This window comes from Nansenia antarctica (genome assembly GCF_963989245.1).
Source record: "Nansenia antarctica genome assembly, chromosome: 19".
NCBI lineage: Eukaryota > Metazoa > Chordata > Actinopteri > Argentiniformes > Microstomatidae > Nansenia > Nansenia antarctica.
Genome location: NC_137692.1, coordinates 11,169,051 through 11,193,728, shown reverse-complemented (window position 1 = coordinate 11,193,728; position 24,678 = coordinate 11,169,051). Strand labels below are relative to the sequence as shown.

Here is a 24,678-nt window from a genome sequence, read left to right as displayed (position 1 = left end):
AAGAGTGTGCATGTGTGCTTAAGAATGACTGTGTGGTGCCTGCTTTTGTGTGTGTGTGTGTGTGTGTGTGTGTGTGTGTGGGTGTGTGTGTGGGTGTGGGTGGATGTGTGTGTGGGTGTGTGTGTGGGTGTGGGTGTGTGTGTGTGTGTGTGTGTGTGTGTGTGTGTGTGTGTGTGGTTTGGGTGTGGGTGAACTTGATCCTTCTGATCTCGATGGCTCTAAACTAGCAGCTGTGCTGCTTATAATTTCTCACCCTAGTATTTCTACCTGTCACCAGGGCAGACGTGGGTCAATATTGGTCTAGCTTTGCGGGCCTGCGCGTGGCTTTGTAGGCCAGGTGGAACACGATCCGAGTGAGAGTGCGGTGTTCACACATTGTTTTATTTACTATTGGGCTTGTCTTTCCAAGAGAGAGTTCTGTAACCAAGAGAGAGTTCTGTAACCGGAGACATCTGTTTCAAACAGTGTAAACTAAAGCCTCACCCAAGGAAAAGGAAAACACAAGTCGGGGGTGGGGGAGAGGCAAACAAACGGTATCTTGAATAGGGTCTCCATGAAAGGAATTTGGGATGTATTTCTTCATACACTTATGGCGTTGGTTATAATGACCACCACCACCAGCCATGTTGATTCACTCAGGTTAAACGGTGACGTACCGTATCACGTAGACCTGTAGAACAAGAAAACAAGATGTGCCCTCTTTGTAAATCCTACCTGAGGTGCTGTCTCTGACTGTCAGTTTGGAATCATAGAGCATATGCGGCAGGAGTAAGCCCACTTTCCCTCACTGTGTGTTTAGTATAGTAGTGAATAAAGCGTCCTTGTAGATGTGGTTCAACATGTTCTCTCACCTGAGGACCTATGTTGACATAGCCCTCACAGTGCCATGTTGAGTCACAGTGTTTTAAGGGTTTGAAGGTGAATTTTTTTAGACACTGTCTCAGAAACCCTGTCTGTGTTTTTTTATGTCTGTGTCCAATTTTCTGCAATCTGTTGTTTACTTTATGGCTCTCCTGTAGCTTAGTTTCTCCCATTTGACCGATGAAAATGGGCGATGTTCCAAAATAAAGGATGAAGAAGAAATGGAGGTCAGGGTGTTTGTATTCAACAGGCACGCATGCACACGACACAGACACACACAGACACAGACACACACACACACACACACACACACACACAGACACACACACACACACACACACACACACACACACACACACACACACACACACACACACACACACACACACAATGGAGGTGATAGCTAAGAATTGGTGGGGCTGGGGTTTTTAATGTGATCTTCAGAGACTGTTCAAGCCTGAAAGAGTCAGTGAAAGCGAGGGAGAGACTAAGAGGGAGAGAGCGAGGGAGGAGGAGGGACTGAGAAAGAAAAAGAGCCGACAGGTTTTGGTCAGAGAAGCGTGTTAAGAGACTTTTGTCTCCTCTCCGAGCCACGCGTTTCTGAGAACAGCAGGTGAAGGTTGAGGAGTACGCGTAGCGACTAGCGAGAGAGGGGTAAGTACCGTACTGTAACACAGGTGTCCTCTCTTACATAATCCCTCTCTTTTCAGAATTTGACACTCGACAACCTTCAAACAGCATGTTTTGTAAACTAGGCTACAGTAGGCTTAACGTACATATGTTAGCTAGGCGTACGGTGCTGTAATTCATTCAGTTCTCTTGAAAAGGGCTTCTATTCAAAACAAATAAGGATTATATCTAGCTGTGTCTACAGTTTATACTGGCCACTGTCCCACGTATTTTTTTTACCATGGCTGCTTTAAGTCTGTTTGAGTTGTTTTTTCTTCTCATCCCTGAAAGATATGCTTATCTTTGTTATGTCACTCTGTTGCTTAAGGGCAACTACTGTTGAGCAGGTGTGTGTGTGTGTGTGGGGGGGGGGCTCTAGGGGAAACGCGTCAACTCTCTGGTGATATTAAACACGCAGGTAGCCTTGTGCTTTTCTCTCTCTGTACCACAGCACAGAGCAGGAGTAGTGTTGGACCACGTGTCAGTGACTGACATCGTTCCCAGTGAGTTCCCTACTTGCATTTTTAGATCCATGTCATTATTTTCCAGCTAGAGAAACGAACTCATAGCATGGTGTTATGGTCAATAGTCAGGTTTATTGACTTCTAGGCTAGTTTTCCCTACATGTTTTCCTTTAGTCTAAAGACATTACTCTCGATTATTGTAGATAAAGGCTCTGTATGATATCTGTGAGTGACTTCTCCTCGTTGTTTATAAGACCACCCTGAGTGTGACATGCATAAGGGAGTTGCAGTGCTTTAATTGGGCTGGTAGTGGTACACACTGGTATACTGTACCAGCATCTCAAAATGTTGACTGCTTGAGTACGGACACCTCTTCTAGAATATTCCGGTACTGCATAGTACTGGCACCTAATTAAAATGAGTACCAACACTGTTTTAATTAAGCAATATCACACGAGAGGGAGTGTGTTATACTGAATATCAGCACGGCTGTGATTCGGTCGTAGGTACGAGGCCGCAGGCCGTGCTAACTGTTGTATAATTCCCCTTAGAGCACTGGTTTTTTGTACGCAACATTCAGGTTGAGTGAGTTAACTCGTACAGTTCCCACCGTGTTGATGTATTCAACAGTCACACAGGCAGCAGTGTTTGTTCGGGGCAGTCCTGTGTAAAAGGACCGGTGAGGACCAAAGTGTGACATTCATCAAAGCATCTCAAATTGGGGCGTCAAACCAAAGCTACGAGTAAACAGTCATTATATATATTTTTTATAGATTTAATACATTTCTCATTCATTATTATTATTATTATTTTTCCATCATAAACATAGGGCATAAGCAAGGCTTTGACATCTGGTCAAACATATGGAATATGTTGGTGGTGGTTGGTGGTGGTTGATCTTGTGCTCAAATGTTTTTGGAGGGACCCCCAATTGTTGTATTTGTATTGTAAATTGTAATTAATAATAATAGTTATTATTATTATTATAATTATTAATGTACCTGGTTATGTTACAGTAGAGAAACAAAAAACAGTTACCAAAACTGTAAAGTTGCAAAGTAGGCCTATCATCTCACCCAAATTAAGTGAGTAGGCCTATTTAAGAAACTGTATACCTATAGTGTCTCTGAGATAAAGGATTACAATCCGTTTTCACACTCGTGTTGAATAACAGAAGATTAATGGAGGGGGAAAGACGTGTGTGAGAGGACGGAGGATGATGAGCAAAGTCCCATCATGGATATTATCTGGAATTTCACTGCCAATCTCTCCTCAAGTCCCGCAAAACAATTGTTATTTCTCGCCGTGAGAAATGTGAGGTGTGGCGTGTGAGAGTGTGAACTGGTTGATAAGTGTGTCTCTCACAGCCAAAGCGTGAGACTTGGCAGCTCTGGATCATTTCAGGTGAGCGGCAAGTGGAGAAAATAGGCGACACTCCGACTCTCTAGCTCGCGTGCCGCGGCGGCCAGCGTGACACGCCTCTCACGTGTGCTGTACGGCTGCTCTAACCCGTTAACACGGCCTCCGAAACGAAACTCATTGGTGAGTGGTGTAAAATATACCCATGTCCTCAGAGACAATAGGCTGATTGTTTACTGTACAAACTCTTCAGTTACAGCAGTTAAATTAGTCTCGTGTTTTAGATAACAAACTGACTGTAAATAACTTGTACAGTAGGTGGTCCAGTGAGTCAATAGGAAAGTGATTCTAAACAGTAAGTGAACAGACGCCTGCTGTTTGTGGTCTTTGTAATGGACGTCAGGCCCCACTGTATCACTCACGCACACGCACATGCACGCACACACATAAAGCAAGGGAAAGTCAACTTTGACAACCTGTTTTCGAAGCGGTCTTGCCGTCACACAGGCACATTGGTGTTGTCATGGCTTCCATAGAGAGTAAGAGGCCATCCTCATCACAGGATGAGGGGAAGGGGAACTGAGGCGTTTATGGATGTCGGCATGTTTCTTTTCTACTACAGAAATACTCTTGAAGAAGTCATGGGAGCAGATCTCGGGGGGTCTGAAAAAGTTCTGAAAAACATTTACAATATAAATGTAATAAATAAATGATATAATTGAAAAGATGTATTTAGCTAGTAGAAGCCGACTCCACTTTTGTAATAATTCACACATAAACAAAACCTTCAAAACGTGTTGTGTTTGTCCCCCTATGTATCCTGCTCAGTGGTCTGAACCGTTGTTATACTAAACTAAGTGGGAATTGTTTACTTCACCCCCCCCCCCCCCCCCCCGCCCCCCTAAGTTGTAATGAGATCTGCGCCCATGGAACAAGTTCCAGCAGGTCCCCTGAGAAATCCAGTTATTATTGCGACATTTCTGCTTTTCTGAAAATAACTTCAAGTTCTTATGAAATTGTGAAAAACAAAGTGAAAACACATTACTTCACATCATACAGTGTATTCTATATTTATTCCGGTACTATCCATGATCATATCCCACACCCACATATCCACACCTTCTCTTCCTCTCATGTCCATGTGAACCTTCTAATCATCACGGTCATCATATCATATGGTTGCACCTTTGATTTTCCTAGACATTCCATCCCCCATGTTCCTGTGGTCTGTCCCCTGGGACCTTTTCATCTTATCTGCATACTGTGCATGACTCAAGGCAGGAGTTGATCAAAGCTTTGCTACGGTATCATCAAGGTTGTGATGACCTTACCGTGTCCGCAGATCTCCAGTAGCCTGCCCCTTTTTACAGTTCTTCCTGTGCTAAACTGCGTGTAGGGTTATAGGCCTACTAAACAGTATTCCGTATGGTATATAGTGCTGAGCATGACAATAAATGTTGTCAGACAGTGTAGGCTACATGATTAGGTTCAACTAAAATATTCTCTCTTCTCTCCCCCTCTCCCTCCCCCTCTCTTCTCATACTCCCATTCCCTGCCTCCCTCGTACCTGAGTCCCTTGTGACTTACCTGGGTAAATAACAGTTGGACAAACTAAAGCGTTTGTTTTTTCCCGTGCTGGCGAGGTTTAGTCAGGGAGGATTATAATCACTCAGTAAGCTGATTCAAGGAGCAAAGGTCCTCTACACGTAGCTGACTGCAGTGACAGCTAATCTCTAATCTTTCTCAGTTATGCGCACACACACACACACACACACACACACACACACACACTCCTGTTATGAACTGTTTATGAATTGTCCTTCACACAGAGTCTAGCTGTTACAATCAACTTTCTGTTGCAGAACGGAAGGGCTAAATCGACTTTTCTGCTTTTGTTTCCCTTGATTCCCCCCCCCCCCTTTGTTTCCTCTTTCTTTTGAAAAGGAAATAGTGAATCCTGACTCAGTAAATCTGACATTAAGTCTCAACAGTGATGCCTTTTTTAGCTTGGCTGGTTGTTTGAATGAGATCAGGTAAGCCTAGGGCCGGCGGCCCAGGCGGTGTTGTTGAGTGGTTGTGGCTTTGGCTGGATATGATGCTGTCTTGGGTTAGGGTTAGTTAGTTAGGGTTAGTTGGCTTTGGCTGGATATGATGCTGTCTTGGGTTAGGGTTAGTTAGTTAGGGTTAGTTGGCTTTGGCTGGATATGATGCTGTCTTGGGTTAGGGTTAGTTAGTTAGGGTTAGTTGGCTTTGGCTGGATATGATGCTGTCTTGGGTTAGGGTTAGTTAGTTAGGGTTAGTTGGCTTTGGCTGGATATGATGCTGTCTTGGATGGTCCGTTACCTGGGCTGTCTGCTCCTTGCCCCTCTGACGGACAGGGACAAGACGGACGGAACACAAGGAGGCTCACCCCGGGGTTTTCTCTGCCGACGCAGTTTAGAAAGAAACTCAAGAGAACACATGTTTTTTTAGCAGAACAAACAAGACAGATAACAGACATGTCGATTATTTAAACTTAGAGAACAGTTCATAGTGAGCCGTTGCTGTTGTAGGTTTAGTTGGGCAATAGAAAGTTGTACTGTGTGAGTCATTAAGATTGCAGTTGATAGCGAGGGGTTACTGGTGTAGATTTAGTTGCGCAATAGAGGGCTGAGCTAAAATCACTGCAGCTGGAAAAACGAAACAAATGAAGCAATAGAGAAATATCCATCCACTTTACCAGTGTCATGTTTCTACACACAGTACTCACAGTCCAATGAGTTTGGGTTGTTTGGATGGTGAATAGTTAATAAGTAAGTTTATTTTATTTCACAATGGATTTATTTGATGTGTGTGTGTGTGTGTGTGTGGCCTTGTCTCCCGGCTCTTCTGTTTATCAATGTCAATGATTAATCACTATGTCTTAACAGTAGGGAGTTTCATATCAGTCTCCACCACCATCTATCAGTTAATGATGTATCTGTTCTGTTTACATACCCAGAATTTTGTTGGTCATTTTTTAGTTCTGTGATATTTAGACCAATTGACAGCCAGGTCATAATGGGGGGAGAAAGTGTTTGTTCGAGTTTGACCTATGTGGTTTTGGATGGCTAGGAATGTGGTTTTGAATGAAAGCAGAACGTATCATTTTACAGTGATGTTGCTCAGCGGTTTTTAGGCACGAAAGGAAGAGAAGCCACAGGATGCGCTGCTCTCAGCTCTGACAGGGTTGACTAATGTTGGGCATCGACATGGGAAGTGTGCTGGGCTGATGTGTGGTGTGCCTGTTGTGATTGTAAAAGCTTTTGAATGGTGTAAATAATTGATAGGATGTTGTCATCATATTTGGGAAAATGTTGCTTTAGCAGTTCAATTGTGATTATTTCACGGAGCAAGATAGCAAGACATCTGTGGTTGAAGGCCACTTTACAAACTGATTTACCTTTTCTATCATTCAATTAGCCTACTGTTAGAATGTTCTAAATGATCCCTGTGTAGTGTAGTGAGTAGGGTAGAGTGTAACGTATAGTCGTTGCTGAGGTTTAGCAATCAAAAAGATTATAATCATATCAGTGACTAAAAACATATACCGTTCTATAGGTGTGAATAGACTGTTATATATTCTCCCTCTTTATAGGCTCGCTTGACATTTGAATCTTAACTCTCAATCCTTTTCATCTCTTTGCAGGAGGGAAGCGTCCAGGGTAGAGGTTGAAGTAATACGTTGATGGCGCACAAAGGAGCCTAAAGCAGCTGACGACTCCCTACCATCCAGTACCATCCAGTACCATCTCCTCCCTGCTGTACCCGAGCCCCGCCCCCCCCAGGAGGAGACGGGCAGCCCTCTCAGTGTTTCATCCGATGTTCCAGAAGCGCCATGTACCACACCTGGGGAGGATTCGTTACGCCGTAGACTGCCAAACCTGCTGCTCCCTCTCCATCCCTGCACCCCCCTGACCCCCCCCCCCCCCTCCCCGGCTCTCCATTGGCCGAAGATGAAGAAGGTGGCGCAGTGGACGGCAGACGAGGTGTCCCATTGGTTGAGCGAGGAGGGGATGCAGGAGTACGGCGAAGCCCTCCGCCATACGGACGGCTCCGCCCTCCTGCGGCTCACCGAGGTGGACTTCCTGGCCCCGCCTCTCTCGCTGGTGTCCTCGGACAACGGGCAGCAGCTGCTGGAGCGTCTGGAGACCATGCGGATGGAGCACCACATCCAGGCGCACAAGAACGGGCACTCCAACGGCCACATTGTGGGGATGGGCAACGGCACCTCCAAGCTGCAGAGGTACTCCTCTCGGGCTGGTTTCACAAATCGTGACGTTAGAATTATAAGGTTCTATCTCCATTTTTGTCCAAATTTTGTTTTTCCCATAATCTGATCCATTAGGCGTTTATTGATGTCTGTGTGGTGTTATTTTTTAAAATGTTGACATTTTTGAGTTAGTATTTCATAAAACACAAAGGTTCCATCTCACAAAACATAATGGAATGTAAAAACTTTGACGCTCAATATCTCTGAACGACCCTAAACGGAGATAGAACCGTATAATTCTAAGATCACGAAATGCAGACTAAGCCTAATTCTAGATTAAACTGCATAGTCAATAGAGACTTTCTTTTGAAAATGTTATTTTGTCCAGGATTAAGCTAAATCTATATCCAGCCCTTTGTGTATTTTGTTGCTATTTAACTATTTGTGACAGGGTCTGGTGAAAAAGTCCCTCAAGTAGGGCAAGGTCATTTATCCATCTTCCAGATTATGAAAGTACCGAATGAAACCTTTCAAATGAAGTGTCGTACATTGAAATCTGAAAATAGTTGAATAGGATATGCTTATTTGAATGTTGGTACACCTCAAACCAAATACCGGAGAAACTTGCTCTGAATCAAAACACGTGCAAAACAGCTGCTAGTAGCTAGCAGGTAAAAAGGAACATTGCTATGAACATCCAACTGCCTGTTTAGCACATCACAACATGCTGATGGAACATCAACATGCTAAAAACACATAACTACACATAATAAGATAATCACACAGTCCTTGCTTTTGAACACATCCTAAAACATAAGTTTGTTTACAAGCCATGTATCACTTACCCAGTAGCTTACATCAGACAATACAGTGAATCCAATTGCTAATGCTAAATGCCAAATGCTAATTCTAAGTATTTAGTGATCCTAAAACTGTTGTTTGTTATATTGAGTGGGCTCTTCAACACGTCAACTTATTTTTGTTGAGCATTTTTTTTAAAATGCTGCTATTGATAAAATGTAATGTACTGAGTAATTAATAAAAAACATTCTTCTCAGGAACGGCACGCCACCATCGCTCAACGGTTTCTGCAAGGAGATAACATCATCATCCCCCTCCATCCTAATCCCCATACCCGTGTCGGAGACGGAGCGTGAGCGGTCTGCGTACCCTGTGGAGTGGGCGAAGACGGGCGTGGCCTTTCTGTACGCCGTGGTCTGCTTCGTCACCACCAGCATAGTCATCTCCGTGGTCCACGAGAGGGTGCCGGACAAGGAGCATACACCGCCACTGCCTGACAAGTTCTTTGACATGTTCGACAGGGTGGGGTGGGCCTTCTCCATCTGCGAGATCAACGGCATGCTTCTGGTGGGCCTCTGGTTGCTGCAGTGGATTCTGCTCAAGTACAGGTGAGACAACAGACAACTAGTGCGTTGTGAGGTAGTATATTTGGGTTTCATAGATGGTGGGGTTAAAACACACTAGTGAGACATGGCTATAGCTTGAGTGTGTCTTACATTTTTAAATTTGTTATTTTCTAGGGTGAAAAAAAGATTGAATGCTTTGGATTGTTTTTGAGGTTTTTTTTACTCACAGAATATGAATGAATGAATGAATGAATGGACTTTATTGTCATTGCTACAGTACAGGTACCAAACAACGACATTTAGGAGGGGTGGCTCCCCTGGTGTTAGGAAAGGGAAAAAAACTTTAGGAAAAAAAAAAAAAAATCACAAGAAGGTAAGGAGCTGGTTTACATAAATAAAGGCTATGTACACAATCCACTGTACTATACTGTACAGATAGTCAACTAGGGTTGTCATTAGTGTTGTTCCGATACCGATACTAGTATCGGCATGGCCACCGATACGCACAAAAATGCTGGTATCGGTATCGGCGAGTACTAACAAAAAAAAAATCCGAATTTTTTTTTTTTTTTTTTTTTTTTTTTTTTAAGTACTAAAGTTATTTTGTTTGTAAATGTTCACTTGCTGTTGCACTACTACTACGACTGTTTTATATCTTAAATTGATATTGCACTGATTGGCATCTGTGAGAGCCACATTTCAGGTTTTATAAGGGGTTGATTTTCTTGTCACCATACCAGGTAGACAATAAAAAAAAGTTCTATAGTATTCACTCTCTGTTGGTATTTTTTCCTGTTTTACAAAGGTTTTGAGCAGTGCCAGACTAAGTGTTAGCACTAATTTTACATCGAGGTGAGTATGCGGCTCAAAAAACATGTTTTTTTGTTTTGTTTTTTCAAACGCCGTGGTATCGGATCGGTACTCGGTATCGGCAAGTACTGCACGGTCAGGTATCGGTATCGGGATCAAAAAATGGTATCAGAACAACACTAGTTGTCATATTGCACAATAGTATTTTTTTCACGTTATTTAAAGTGTCACAGTTTGCAGGCTTGAAATGTACATGTTTGTGCCTCAGCACTACACCTGATTTTTTCAGTCCAGCAGCTGCCATACAATCCGTCCAGACTGTCCAGGGCCCAGAACTTAGGTCTTTGCTGTGTTCAGGGCCTGGACGGCCCTGTGGTAGAAGCAGTTCTTCAGTCTGTTTGTCTTAGCGGCCAGGGTCCTGAACCTCCTTTTCGAGGGCAGCCTGGTAAAGTGTACGTGCCCAGGGTGGGTCGGGTCCCTGGAGATCTTTGAGGCCTTCCTGAGACAGCGTGTGTTGTACAGCTCTTCCAGAGAGGGGAGGGGGGCGCCGGTGATCTTCTGTGCTGTTCTCACTACTCTCTGTAGCGCATTTCTCTCCGCTGTGACCAAATAAGGTTCCTACTAAACTGTGGCAGATTGGAAAAATCAGCAAAAATTACTCTTACACTTCTCAACTTGTGTGTTTCTGTGATATCCAGCGATAGGTTAACTATACCACTAATCAAAACCGTGGTATCTATTCCCCTGTATCTCTGTGTACAGATCAATAATCGGCCGTCGGTTCTTCTTCATCGTGGGGACGCTCTACCTTTACCGTTGCATCACCATGTACATCACCACGCTGCCTGTTCCAGGAATGCACTTCAAATGCTCTCCAAAGGTACAGTACAGCACTTTGAGCTGCATTTCTTGTATGAAAGGTGCTATATAAATAAAGCTTTACTTACTTACTTACTTACTTACTGTACACACATACACATATTCCACTTAGAATGTTTCTGTAGTCTTATTTTCTATACGTTTTTGAAATAAATCGATACAACTAAAATGACACTAAAGGTACACACATGTTCGTCCCATCTAATCCCACTATGAAGCTGATCACTCAGAAAAGAAATGTCTTTTCTATCAGCTCCTCCCTGGCCTAACAGTGCTCATAAGAAAATAAGAATCAAGGCCAAATAAAGAGTCCAGAGTGAAGTTGTACAATTGTTTAATCCCAAGATGCATCGGCTGAATACACAAAGAATGAGAGTTCAGCTGTCGTAAGTACTCCCATGTAAACAACACCCCTACCCAAGCGATACGACTTTTGACAGGTACAAGATAAATGAGAGGTGTTATCATGGGAGAATTTTCCACATAACCTTGAGAAAACGGGAGAATTTTCCACATAACATAATCCTTGAAACTAGGGCTATGGCTCAATACATGTTACACATTTCACAGACAGTTTCTATGCAATCTATCTGTGCCCACTTCTTTTTTTACACAAATGAGGTTTGATTGCTTGTCAAGCACTTTGAGACTAGCCTTTTACTGTCTGTCTTTTAACGTTGGCTAGCATATAAAATGTAGGCCTATACGATATGCATACTGTTACGAAACCAACTAGCCCAGCCTAAGGGTCGCTCTACTAGTGTAAGGGGTGCTAGGCTGTCTAAAAGGTTCTGCGACTGGCCTGGGATGTGTGTAGAGTATGTGGACGGTGTTTGTCTGTACAAAGTGCCTGGGCAGATACAAGAAAGGGCTTATTCAGGTCCAGGAACTGCTCAAGCGAAGTGCGAGTGCTGGCCAGCCCAAGCGGAGGGTTGATGTTCAGATGTTGATGTCCCCCCATCCCCCTGGATTTCCCGGGGGTTTGCATCACATGTCTGGCTGTGGTTTTCGTCAACACAACGTTCCCCTTCCCTGGCATGTCACACTGACCTCTTAACCACATCGCCACGTCACCACTCGTGTCCCTGCTACACTGGGAACCTGTAGCGATATCGGAATGTACCCCCTTCGACATCACACAGTCTCCAAACCCAGTGCAACGGCTGTCTAGGCTGCAGAACCGGCTTTGAAGGTGTGATGGTTCTCCAGCTGGCAGCAGCACGTATCTCTGAAACCCTTGAACAGGGCCCAGGACGCTACCAACCAGCAGGCTGCAATCTCCTAGAATATACTTCTTTTTTTATTTTCAGTCCCACTCATATTTGTCTTTTTTATTGTGATAGAGACAGTAGAGATTTGACAGGAAGGATGGGTGAGGGAGAGAGAGAAGGGATGACATGCAGGAAATGTCCGCGGCCGGAATGGAATGTCCTGCGGCTACATGGGTCAACGCTTAGTGTGTTACGCCACCCACCAAGCATCCCGATCCCCTAGAATTGTAAGCCTTAACAATGGCCAATCCAATGGGAGCAGCGTTATGTAGACAGTGTGTTACCCTTGGTAGGGTTTGCAAGGCAGACAAACAACTGAGAAGCCTGGTGTGGGTCACATGGTCCAGCGATGAGATGAATTTCCCCTCTAAAGCTTTGATGTCGTGTGCCAACTCCACCAGACTGACAGGAGTGCGTCCGCATTGACCTGTGTGCCTGCAGTGCGTCCACATGGAGCGTGTGTGCTGCCTGCACCACGTAGGTGTAGATCTCAACTAAACCAGCGTCCCCAGGAGCAGTAGAGGAAGCCGCCTCCTGGTCGAGAAACATGAGCAGTGCAGTGATGGCCATCCAGCATCCTCTTCCTTGTAGGCTTCTTAGCGGCTAGCAGAACCCAGGGGAGCTCAGTTTTGAGATTGGAGGAGGTCTCTGTGGACTGCATACATGAAGGACATGTCCAGCTCGGAGGAGACCTCATTCTTCAACTCCCACAATGCCACAGCAGGGTTTGGCAGAAGGAGTCCATATCAGTAGGAGTCCATATCAGTGGCATCATCCAGCATAGCGCACAGCTGGCAGAATCAGGTATCAATAACGGCAGTCCGTGCATGGAGTAAACCCAAGCATGGTGGGCAGACTAGGGGAGAGTCTTCTTTACACAAGTCACGACCGCGTCCATTCAGGCGGGCCCTGGGGCTTGCCATCTTGGCGTGGAGTCTCTTGGATCTACTTGAAACTGGATCCATGTTTTCCTGCAGGAGTGGTTATTAAGAAGGTTGGCACACAGCGGGGCCAACAATCAAAAGAGTAAAATCTTCCTAGAGAGCCTAGGAATTATCATTGAGCTGGCAGGGGTTCAACAATTCCAAATAATGGTGAGATGACAGGCTAGCTACAGGCTAGCTACAGGCTTTCTCCTGTTATAACAGCCACCTATCCATTCTTGAATAGGATGTACTCTATAAAACAAGGAGTGGGAACTGTGCAGCATATAGCTTGAACCCTAGACCTTTTCATATTGTCTAGATAGGATAAATATGCACACTCACAATCTGGTAAATACCCTTTAACTCGTCATGATAACTTGTTGATTGTTAATGTTAAAGCATTGATAAAGCATCATCAGAAAATACATAACAAACTAAAAATAGTATGCAATAAGGTTTTTGTATTGGATGGGTAAATCATTCAAAACAAATCAAATCAAAGTCATAGACCCAAAAGTTCAATTGTTCAAAGTAATTCATGAGATTCAGTTCAACTCAAAAAAGCATCCAAATGTCCTTTAAATCCAGAATCCAGAAATTCAAGTTCAATTCAAAATATAGTTCCCAAGAAAAGGTAAATCCCCCAAATAGAAATGATAACCCACCTGAGGTACGAAGAGTCAATCAAAATATTGACTCTCAGTCAAAAAGAAATCTTACTTCTTCTAGCACTACGACGGCCAATGGCTCCAGGCCTGAGCAGAGATGACTGTTTCCTGCTATAACTGGTGGATAGATCATTCACTTACTTAGTCAAATGTATTTGTTGTAAGTCCTTTTGGATAAAGGTGTCTGCTAAATGCCAACAATGTAAATGTAAAATGCAATCAATCCAATAGGAGAGCAATTCACAAAATGTATCATATTTACTCACCAGTATTTGAGAGGAAGTCCTTATGTGTTTAGTGAAGTAATTCTCTAGAACCAGAGGAGGAAGTGTGTTTAGTGAAGTCATTCTCTAGAACCAGGCAAATAATTCCATGGAAAAGGATTAGCACAAAACTACTGAACTAATTACTTTGAGAGAAACAAACACACATTCTACTTTTGTTCACCACAGCCATTTTTGCTCCATCGCTTTATTAGGATGGGTGATAACCTGATATCATCACCTGCGATCATCATTTGCCACCAGGCATCTTCAGTGAAAGGTACACTGAGTGTGTATCCCAAAGAGAAGGGTCGAACTGAGTCGGCTGAAAGAGAGACCAAAAACTTCACCTTTCTCTATTTTCTTTATCCTTATTTTCTCTATATATATTATTTAGCCTTCAGCTACCTACTGTCCACTGACTCACATAACATCATAAACCGTGCTCCACCTCACGGCCGCTCCACCGCCTGGCTATCGATCACTCCCCCACTTGTGACAAGGCGTCCAACGACTAGATTGTTCAGCCACAAAGCCAGGCTCCGACGGAAACATCCACTGAATCTTCATTCGGAACTTTTCCCATAATGTGAGCTCTGTACACCACGAGATCCCCACACTCACTGGACACATACATGTCTAACCGCTGCACGGCCAACGCCAGAGTTTCCTTTTCAATTGTTTGAGTAAGGCCGTTGATGTTCACTCAACTTCTTTGACAAACATGCTATCAGTTTCTCACCTCCTGAGGCATCCTCCAGAAACAACCCTGCTCCAGATGCCTTGACCTGCTCCATGGCCTTGACCTGCTCCAGGGCTCCTGCTGAATGGAGGATAACTGGCTGAGCTGCACTCCTAGGTTCTCCAGGGCCTCTGTATTCACCACACAAGCCCCTACTGGTACTGAGGGGGGGGGGACCCTAGTCCATGTCCTCATCCTGCTCCACCTCAACTGACGATACACAACCCACCGCAGCCTCCGAGACACAACCCATGATATGGCTTCATCAAATTCACGTAGCACAGCCTAGTGGCCTGTCTACGGCCTGGAGTGCCAACTACATCATTAACCTCCTCCTGCATGTGTAACCCAACTGCAATCTCCTTTCCCTCTCCTGACTCTCTTCGATCAGCATCTGAGAGGGGAGCTACCACCCCTGGCTGGGAATATACAGTTGAGGAGTTTAGAGCCGAGACGCCGGTGTGATGTCGTGGCAGCTCCCGCCGGGCACTGGTGATTATTATTTTTTTGGTGGGGGGGTCATTCACCTCGTCAAAACAACCACCAAGGAGGCATCGTTGACCATGATGGATATGTTTGAACACCTCGCATTTGGAAAAAGGACCGCGGAAATGAGTTATTTGCATTAACTCATAGTGAAACAGTGCAATGACGAGAATGAAACAAACGATGTTTTCACTGTGTTACTGTCCGTACAGTATGAGTTATTTTAACACCTCGCAGTCCTACAGCAGCCACACCCCTGTGGCAGCGGGTGTGGTCTTTTTATTTTTTTATTATTTATTAATTCATTAATGTGTGTGATAATATATGGAAATATATGTGCATCATCTAGGCTCCTGGTTAAATTGTGTGACTGCTGTTGGATTATGCTTTTCATTTGCACTAATCGCTATGTTATTTTCCCGTCAAAAGTCACCAGAATGGCTTGATTAACAGATGGCAACATTTTCACTGACTACATAAAGGGGGGGGGGGCATCTTCTGTCATTGTCTGAATTGGGTCAAAACCTTGCATTGACATATGCGTCTGCTAGATTGTAACGCAGGTTTGGATGAGTTGGGAAAGATGTACTGACAAATGTATGTAACGCTCTTACAATTACATTTTTGGCATTTAGAGACATCTATAATGTCTAATTATATTTTTAAATACATAAAGGACATAAAGGACAATTACTTTTGAAAGGTGATGACAGATGATGGACTTTTTTTTGTTGAAGATATTTTTTCTTTCATCTAAATTACATTTGTGATTGACAATCTTTGTTGTGATACTTTTATGAGCATAAACATTTATGTCATCAACATTTGGTTGAAAACAAAATAGGCCACCACAAACGTGACCAAAAAGTTTTAAATAAAATGTAATTGCCATGAAGGCTAAAAAGTGTGTATTATTTCAGCTAACAAACTTTGCCATCTTATTTATATTGAAACATATTTTTTAAAATAAATTGTATAGTACATTTTGCTCTGGTAATCCACTTGAAATCCACCCCTCAAGATAATCCATTTTTTGGGGGATCAAACTGATCCCAATCCTGTGTTGTCGGTTTGAACTAACCCGTTTTGAAGATTTGATCCAGATTAAAGCAGATAAATAAAAACATGGTTCAATTAAATGGTTCATAAAACAAGAAAAACAAAGCAAGACAGATAATATATAAAAAGGAGAATAAAACGTTTAAGAGACAATAATGAAAAGATGTAATTATGACACAAGTACAGCTAGGCCTACATGATAAAAGGCTAAAAGCGCAATACATAAATTACATTCAATTAAAAAGGTATGTCTCTCTCCTAAAGGTTCCCACAGTGTCAGCCATTCTTAGGTTTTCTGGCAAGGTATTCCAGAGGCTGGGGGCATACAAACTGAGGGCTGCCTCCCCATGTCTCTTGGTCCTGGCTCTAGGGACCGTTAAAAGTTCGGTGCCAGAGGACCTCCGGGACCTACTTGGTGTATACCTACTGCCAGCTGAGTTGCAGTTGCTAATTTCTCCAGTTTCTCTCCGTACGTATGGGTGCCAATGTGCGTAGAGGTGCGCACAGTTTCACGCCAAGTTAGTTTTTTTAGAAATCCCAAAATTGCTGGAAAATGTGCGTACGCCCCAACTCCTAGACTGCCAATACAGCTTCCTTCTGCTGGGGCTCCAGTGCTCCATAGGCCTCCTGAGGCTCCATACCAAGAGACTGCAGAAAGATAGATTCAGGACATAAAAAGCATCTTCTCAAAAGATGCAAAGAAAACCTCCACATTGAACTTTGGCCTCAGACACTGACAATTTCATAAATCAAAACACACCCCCATGTGCAGTATACACTGATGTGCACTCCCTCTTGTTGTTCCAAATGTGCATTCTGCACAGTAACATTGTCTCCCAATCCAATAGCTGTACTTCTTGCAGGTTAGAATAATTGTTGGTCTGGTTTGTAACTGCAGGGTTCCCGGTACGATTCTGGCCACAGACATATCCTGCATCCCTTCTCTCTCTCTCACCCATCCTTCCTGTCAAATCTCTACTGTTTCTATCGCAATAAAAAGACAAATATGAGTGGGACTGCCCCACTCAGAAACAACGAAAAAACTAAAACTACAAAAAAAATGAAAGAATATTTGTCTGGTTTGTAATCCACTACATGAAATGCGATCATAGGATAAAGATGAGACGGTTCTGTCGCATGTGTGTGAAACATAAAAGAGCTACGTTCTAGCACGTTGTGCACCATGTCCAGCATCCACTTTACCTAACTTCCCTATGATCTCAATCTGATTAATTCCCCACTGTGTTATCCTTTGAAATATCGACGAACGGAAAAAAAAAAGATGATGCCACAAACAGTCCCAAAATGTCTGGTACTCAATTCTGTTGAGGTTAATGAGAGTTCAAATTCACAATCTGGATAAACAGTAAATGTTCCCACTGCCTTTGCTGTCCCAAGGCCAGTGGAAGATAAGTGTACTGTTCCCTGCCCATCCACCCACCACTCCCTGTCCCAGATACCACATGAAGGCCTCGCTCTCTGTGGTGTCATGGCCCAGGCCTTGCTTCCTGTTGAAACCTTATCTGAATTAGCACAAGCTGTCCTCCAGCATAGAGACCTGCTGTGAAGTGACTTCCTGTGTGTGTGTGTGTGTGTGTGTGTGTGTGTGTGTGTGTGTGTGTGCGCGTGTCTGTGCACTTCCTCCCCCCTCTGTCTTCTGTGTGTGTGTGTGTGTGTGTGTGTGTGTGTGTGTTTGTGCATTCGTGCGTGTGTGTGTGTGTGTGTGTATGTCTTTGTCTGTCTATGTGTATGTGTGTATGCACTTCCTCCCCCCACTGACTTTCGTGTGTGTGTGTGTGTGTGTGTGTGTGTGTGTGCGTGCGCACATGCATGCATGCATGCATGTGGGTGTATATACACCATCTCTCTCCCTCCATTTTTGTCTGTGTGTGTGTGTGTGTGTGTGTGTGTGTGTGTGTGTGTGTGTGTGTGTGTGTCTGTGTGTGTGTTCGTGTTTGTGTTGCTGTGGTTGAGTCAAACACTGTCTAATCCAGTATGCTATTTATGTTGCCTGTCATCTAAATACATTTGGTGTGATTAATCAATTCTTTCCTATGACTAACCTTGTCTTTTAGACCACGTGACTAGAGGGGGTTAAATGATTAACACGTTGTTGTGTATGTCGTTGCAGCTGTTTGGGAACTGGGAGGCTCAGATGCGGCGGATAATGAAGATGATCGCTGGCGGAGGCCTGTCAATCACAGGCTCTCACACCATGTGTGGAGACTACCTTTACAGCGGCCACACGGTCATGCTAACACTAACCTATCTCTTTATTAAAGAATGTAAGTACTTCTTATACTGTCATGCTAACCGCTGAACTATCTCTTTATCAAAGAGTGTATGGCCTACAGTGTGTCCTGTCATGCCAAAACTAACTTCTTTTATGAATGAGTTTAAGCCGAGCTTATGCTGTCATGCTAAAGCTAAACAGCTTACTCTGCTAACCCATTTACTGATACATAGCATCGTGCTAACACTAAACCAGAGATTGTGTACCAGAGATGTTCCACTCTCTTGATTTACTATTGTTTTTGCGAGAGATGGGGAAATGGCACCAGTCCCAAGTGAGGATATATTTCTGACCAATGCATATAATGAAGTTATAGATTAGCAAAATCGTGTCTTTTTTGTGCGTTGTCAGTGTAGGACAGAGCCAAGTAAAGTCTATTTTGAAGCCATTTATGGCGTATACGGTACTAACTTTAAAAGATCAAATGACAATACAAACTGTTTCCACACACTTCAGTGAAGTGACAAACCCAAAGGAAGAGTTGCTAATCCGTATCACGTTGGTGTGAGTGGAGTTTGTGTGCAGTTGTTGTCCTGTCCTCCGACCTGTCTTAAAAACAACAACATTTGAGCCCAAAGAGGCGTCGCCAGGACGGTGGCAGAGTGAGCTGGTGTCCTTCGGAGAGGCTCTGACTAAACTATGGCCTGATTTCATTTCAGTCCCTATCCACTTCCTAACCCCAAAAAATAATTAACTGGTTGTGTTTAGAATCATTACAATATCAAATGTTGTATTTTAAAGAGCTTACATGTTGAATAATATAATCATGTATGTTTAAGGACCTTTTAGTTTATTGTTATTCTATTTACCTGGTTCACAGACTATTATACTGTCTCATCTAACAATAGTTTCTAATGGTTTCTAAGTGATTCATTCATTGACATTACCATTAATAATAGTAATAATAAGAATAACTTATAGTTAGAGTTCCTGCAAACATTGCAGCTCAAAGTGCTTTAATCATTATATAATCAACATTTAAGTATTTAGTCATTTAAAGGCAATATTAAAAAGATGGGTTTTTACTTTTTAGTCTTGACTTGAAAATATTTGCTGAGGTTGCATCCCATAACTACATATTTACTCCTCTATTTCTTCCAAATGTATATGAGGGGGGGGGAGAGAGAAGCCTCAACCCTCCAGAGGCAGAAAAGTGAAGAGGGATTGGGTCTCCCAATCTTCAAATGGTATTATTGGTCCTTTGTGCTGAGTCCTCTCTCCAAAGGTCATCCATTTCAATTTTATTCATAGGACATACTTTACTTTTATCTGTTAAATAAAATAAAGACCATACCCTCACCTAACTGTACTCTGTGCACAAAATACAGTTGGCACCTTTTTGCATATGGTATGGGAGTGCCCTGGAGTTGCTCATTTCTGGAGGACGGTTTGTGATACATTGACCTGTCCAAACAGACAGCATACTCACCATTCCTATTACTAAATGATAGTTCAACCATGGAATTAAATATCAAACAAAGACGCATCTGGCTGTCCAGGTTTAGGAATTTTGTATTTGTACTGGATTTTTTTCATTCTATTTCTCTTGTGTTTAATTAATATGTTATGTTCCTTGTATTATTCCCTGAAATAATAATAAAAAATGGATCACAAAAAAATAAAAAGTATTTACTCCTAGACAACTACAGTATTTAGTATGTTTGTGTCTCTGTGTGGTTGTCAGATTCCCCGAGGCGGTTCTGGTGGTACCACTGGCTGTGCTGGACGCTGAGTGCCGTGGGGATATTCTGTATCCTGCTGGCTCATGACCACTACACTGTGGACGTAGTGGTGGCCTACTTTATTACAACGCGCCTCTTCTGGTGGTACCACACCCTGGCCAACCAGCAGGTGGGTTCTACATTTGACATTTTTACCATTTAGCAGACGCTTTCATTCAAAGCGACTTACAGTTAGAGATTACAGGGACAGTGTCCCTGGAGTAACTTGGGGCTAAGTGCCTTCCTTACTCAAGGGCACACTAGTGATGTTCCCAGGTGGGATTTGAACTCGTGACCTTCTGATCACCAGTCCCGACTCGCTATCCACTAGGCCACCACTACCCTACTCAACCAGTCTGACTGTACCCAACTCCAGAGCATTGCTTTGATTTATTGACTTATTTATTTGTCAGTGACCATGCACACCGTATCATTGCACCCTAGCTACATAGCACATTTCCATCTGAAGTAAAATGGAAGAATGTAATAAAGTCACTGGAGAATTGAAGATGCTTAAGATGTTGATGTTCTCTTGTGTGTCAGGCGCTGAAGGAGACCTCACAGAGCAACCCCTTCTCCAGAGTCTGGTGGTACCGACTCTTCCAGTACTTTGAAGAGAACGTCAAGGGCGTAGTCCCTCGGAACTATCAGCTGCCATTTTCTTGGCAAGCGACGCCGTGGAGCCGGGGGGTGGTGAAGTACAGCAGACTGGACACCCTGTGACCCAGGTCACATGACGTGGGTGTATTTTCAAGAGAGAGAGAGAGAGAGAGAGAGAGAGAGAGAAGTGGTGATCTCACCAAGGGAAGATGGCACCGCTTCTCTCCCCCCAGAACTGTTCCAGAACTGTTCCCTACACCTGTAGTGTTCATATCAGAGACAGACCAGCTGGCTAGCACCTGGCTAGCACTGACAGACCAGCTGGCTAGCACCTGGCTAGCACTGACAGACCAGCTGGCTAGCACCTGACTAGCACTGTGACCTTCCTCTGCATTCGTTCCTCGGTTATTTTTCTTCTTCTTTTTGTTTGTTGGAGAAGGTGTGTGGAAGCAAGCACAGTACTTTGTTTTTGTTTTGTTTTTTTTGCTCGTTTATTTCGGGCCACTTTGCAACTGTTGCATTTTTTTTGCAGCAGATCTGGCGGCATTTCCACCTCATATTTTATTACTTTTATTTGGTTTGACCGCCAGCACACGAGGACCTTCGAAAAAAACTATTTTTGTTGTCGATGTTGTTGTTGCAAATAATTATATCTGTTCCTCCATGTTCCTATAAGGTCTACTAATGTGCAAATCATGTCACTAAAAATGTTTATTTAATAACCAAAATTCCATTAGCAGTCTGGGAGAGTTTAGTAGTTGATTTCTTTCTTTCTCTTTTTTGTAACAAATTACTGTTTTTGTAAACTTTTTTCAAAACTGAATGATGTCCAAAAGATTTTTAGATTTTTACCTTTTTCAAGACTGAGCTGAGAGCAGAAGAATCTGATGTGGTGAGAGCAGAGGAATCTAATGTGGTATTTTACATTCTTCCAGTGCCTTCCTTAGCTTGATTGTACAATGTGTCTGTGATCTTCTGCCTCGTGCATCTTTCTCTGGCTGTCCACCAGGCGGCTCGGGGCGCTACCTAATAATCGTTCACATCTTGTTCGCATGAATGTAATACAAATAATAACGCCAGCCTTATTTGAAAATTAGGTCTTCCCAAAAAGGAAAAACAGTGAGACAAGTAAAAATGTCCTTTCTGTCTATTTATTGATGCTTTTTTTTTTTTTTTTGCTTAGCTGGTCAGTGCTGTTATAACAGTAACATGACTGCTGAGCTGTTTGGTTATGTCCTGATCATTTCCTGATTGGTCAGTCTTGACCAATCATCTGACCATGTTTCTAGTCAATGATTATGCACTTATCTGGTCCCCAGTGGCCACTGTGTCTACTGGTTTCCAGTCCTTATTTAAATGTAATTATTGGGCCATCAATGTCTCTGATTGGCCAATCAATCACCTGGCTGGTACAGTTCTAGTTTAGTCCAATTAAGCCCTCTGACCCCCTGGAGCTGTGTACCACTTCTGCAAATCTTTATAAGAGATACTGACTCCCTCTCGTCAGAAATTGTTCTGCAAAACCATAATGTATCTGTTGGCCTTTGCAGATGTAGCCAATAGAGTGGCGTGTTCACGAACGCAGCTGTCAGAATGTGTTCAAGATCAGCCTCTTGTGATAACTTCTCATCTCTGTAGTCTCTTGCTGGTGATGTTACGGTGAGGAAAAAAAGTTGAATGATATATAACTCTCTGAGATGTGGTATGAAATACTGTAGAGCTTTTGAACGTTTTAGGCATTTGAAAGGAGAGGTTAGAGTGAGTTGAAAAGGGTACGTAGGTAGTTGTGGTCATGTATCTGCTGTCCTGAATTACCAAAATCCCAGAGAGTGTAAAGAACTTTAGTGAAAGTTCTTCCATTGCCTGGTGAGTTAGTGCAATGCCAAAAACACAACAACAACTACGGTCTAGACTTGTAGTAGATGGCCAATCCATGTCTGTGATGAGTGCAGAGCTGTGGTGGTGTAACAAGGAACAGCGGGCCAAATACAAAAGAATGGCAATGTGATGTGCAGCCAAATATACACAACAGACAGCAACAAATTACCATGAATGTGAAAAATTGTTAATGGTCCTAGATACACTAGCATGTTAAAAATGTGCTGTTAGCATTCTCCCCCCCCCCATTCTTTCTTGACTAGGGCTTGGTAATCCTAATATGACACCCATTTGAACTGGGTATGGCACTTTGTGTCATGGTAACATGCTAAATTGAACTAAACTGAATGCTGAAACTGAACAGCTGATATCACGTCCCTCAGTTGTAGTAGTTTTCATTGTTTAAAATGTATCCGTCATGATATTACTGTACCACAATTGTCCCAAAGAGTAGCATTACTAAAAACTAAACAACTATGAATGATATATTGATATCATGTGCTATTTCTTACACTGCTGAATGTCTTAAAAAGAAAAAAAACTATATTTCTCGCAGACATTTCATGAATATATCCCTCTCTTTAAGATGGGACCAATGCTTGGATGTTCGCATTACAATGTTGAGATTCAATTGTGGATCACATTTAACACTTTTACATAGGGCCCTATTATGATTTGAAATATTCATGCTCGGTTCAATTGGCAAAACCTAGGGCACTGAAAGCAAGTCTAATTAAGGGTTTGTGATGTTCACGTGAGGTGTTGATAACGGATATAGTTTACATATTTGTCTCCAGGCTGTGGTTTGGGAAAGAAGCATGTCACCTGGTTGCCAATCAAGCTGGACAAACGGTTTGTTTGTCTGTTTATTTTTGTCAAGAAATTAAAGTTTATGTTTGGTTATTTTATGTGAATCAACAATCCAATATATATGTCATATTTGTTGTTTTGTCTACCAGATGCTAGTAAGCTATGATAAATGAATATGACAGAGAATTATACATGGGAGGCTTTCGAATAAAATATTTTATTATTCAGTATGTTAGCTGTGGTATTTGTCATACTGATTTTATTACAAATCCATCATATCCGTGGAGGATGTCATCTAGAACCATTGTGGACCAGTAGTCCTATATGAGATGGCCACTAGGTGGCGATAGAGTTTCCTGTTCTTGGCTTTGCCTATAATTACACTTTGGCACAGTGACTTGGCAGGGCTACAAAACTGAAAAGAAAAATAAATCTATTGGGAGCTCCATTCATTGGTATATAACTTAATTATAATTGAGATTCACAGTAATTATCTGGAATTCTAAGAGCCTAATAGAGGTAGGTCTGAGCAGGGGGTATCATTTTATTTAGCATGCTTTCAGCAGTACATTATTTAAGTTCAGAAATGTGAAAGTTCAGAAATGTGAAATATGCCATTCATTATTATTGTCAGAACCCTCAATACTGAGCCATCATCAAAGTATAGTAGGTCAAGAGACTGAGGTGTGTGACTGGACCCAATAGAGTCACTCACATCACAATAGAACACTCCAGAATGGACTCAACATTCACACTCTCAACAGTCATTGTGTTCAATAGATCGTGAGCTTAGAATTATAAAGTTCTATCTCCGTTTAGGGTCGTTCAGAGATATTGAGCGTCAAAGTGTTTACATTCCATTATGTTTTGTGAGATGGAACCTTAATATTTTATGAATTACTAACTTTAAAATGTCAACATTTTTAAAATAACACCACACAGGCATTAATAAACACCTAATGGATCAGATTATGTAAAAAAAAATTGGCAAAAATGTAGATAGAACCTTATAATTCTCACGTCACGAGATAGTGATTGTGTTGCCTCTGGCTGAGCATTAAAGACACCCAAACATCTGGATTAGTAGTGAAAACATGTTGTGACTCCAGAGTCATTATTACTAGGCTAAATAAAATGGCCCACTGTGTTGAAGTGGAGGTAGGCTCTTAACCATACATTATGTTAGTTTTCATATTCTATTAGATTGACTACTTTTTTGGGTTTGTTATGCAAACAGGTGTATAGACATCCAACCCATGTATTTGGACATGAAAAAAGAACCCTGATGATGGCATGAACCCTATACTGAGTTATACTGGTT

The 24,678-nt window shown here is 42.6% G+C and overlaps 1 protein-coding gene across 1 annotated transcript; it reads left to right on the top strand.

Annotated features, from left to right (window-relative positions):
• Nucleotides 1–7,313: 7,313 nt before the first annotated feature.
• sgms1a (sphingomyelin synthase 1a) lies at nucleotides 7,314–21,840 on the top strand. Its single transcript, XM_080549240.1, has 6 exons — nucleotides 7,314–7,617; nucleotides 8,643–8,993; nucleotides 10,524–10,641; nucleotides 18,187–18,340; nucleotides 20,033–20,199; nucleotides 20,613–21,840. Exons 1-6 carry the CDS (start codon nucleotides 7,328–7,330, stop codon nucleotides 20,790–20,792), a joined length of 1,260 nt encoding a protein of 419 aa, XP_080405366.1. The 5' UTR covers nucleotides 7,314–7,327; the 3' UTR covers nucleotides 20,793–21,840.
• The last annotated feature ends 2,838 nt before the right edge of the window (nucleotides 21,841–24,678 follow it).

Bases quoted from the DNA above. Each gene is read 5' to 3' on its own strand.
- sgms1a (XM_080549240.1), top strand. From the start codon at position 7,328: ATGAAGAAGGTGGCGCAGTGGACGGCAGACGAGGTGTCCCATTGGTTG. The intron at 10,642-18,186 runs GTACAGTACAGC...ATGTCGTTGCAG, and splicing joins ACTTCAAATGCTCTCCAAAG to CTGTTTGGGAACTGGGAGGC. The intron at 20,200-20,612 runs GTGGGTTCTACA...CTTGTGTGTCAG, and splicing joins ACACCCTGGCCAACCAGCAG to GCGCTGAAGGAGACCTCACA.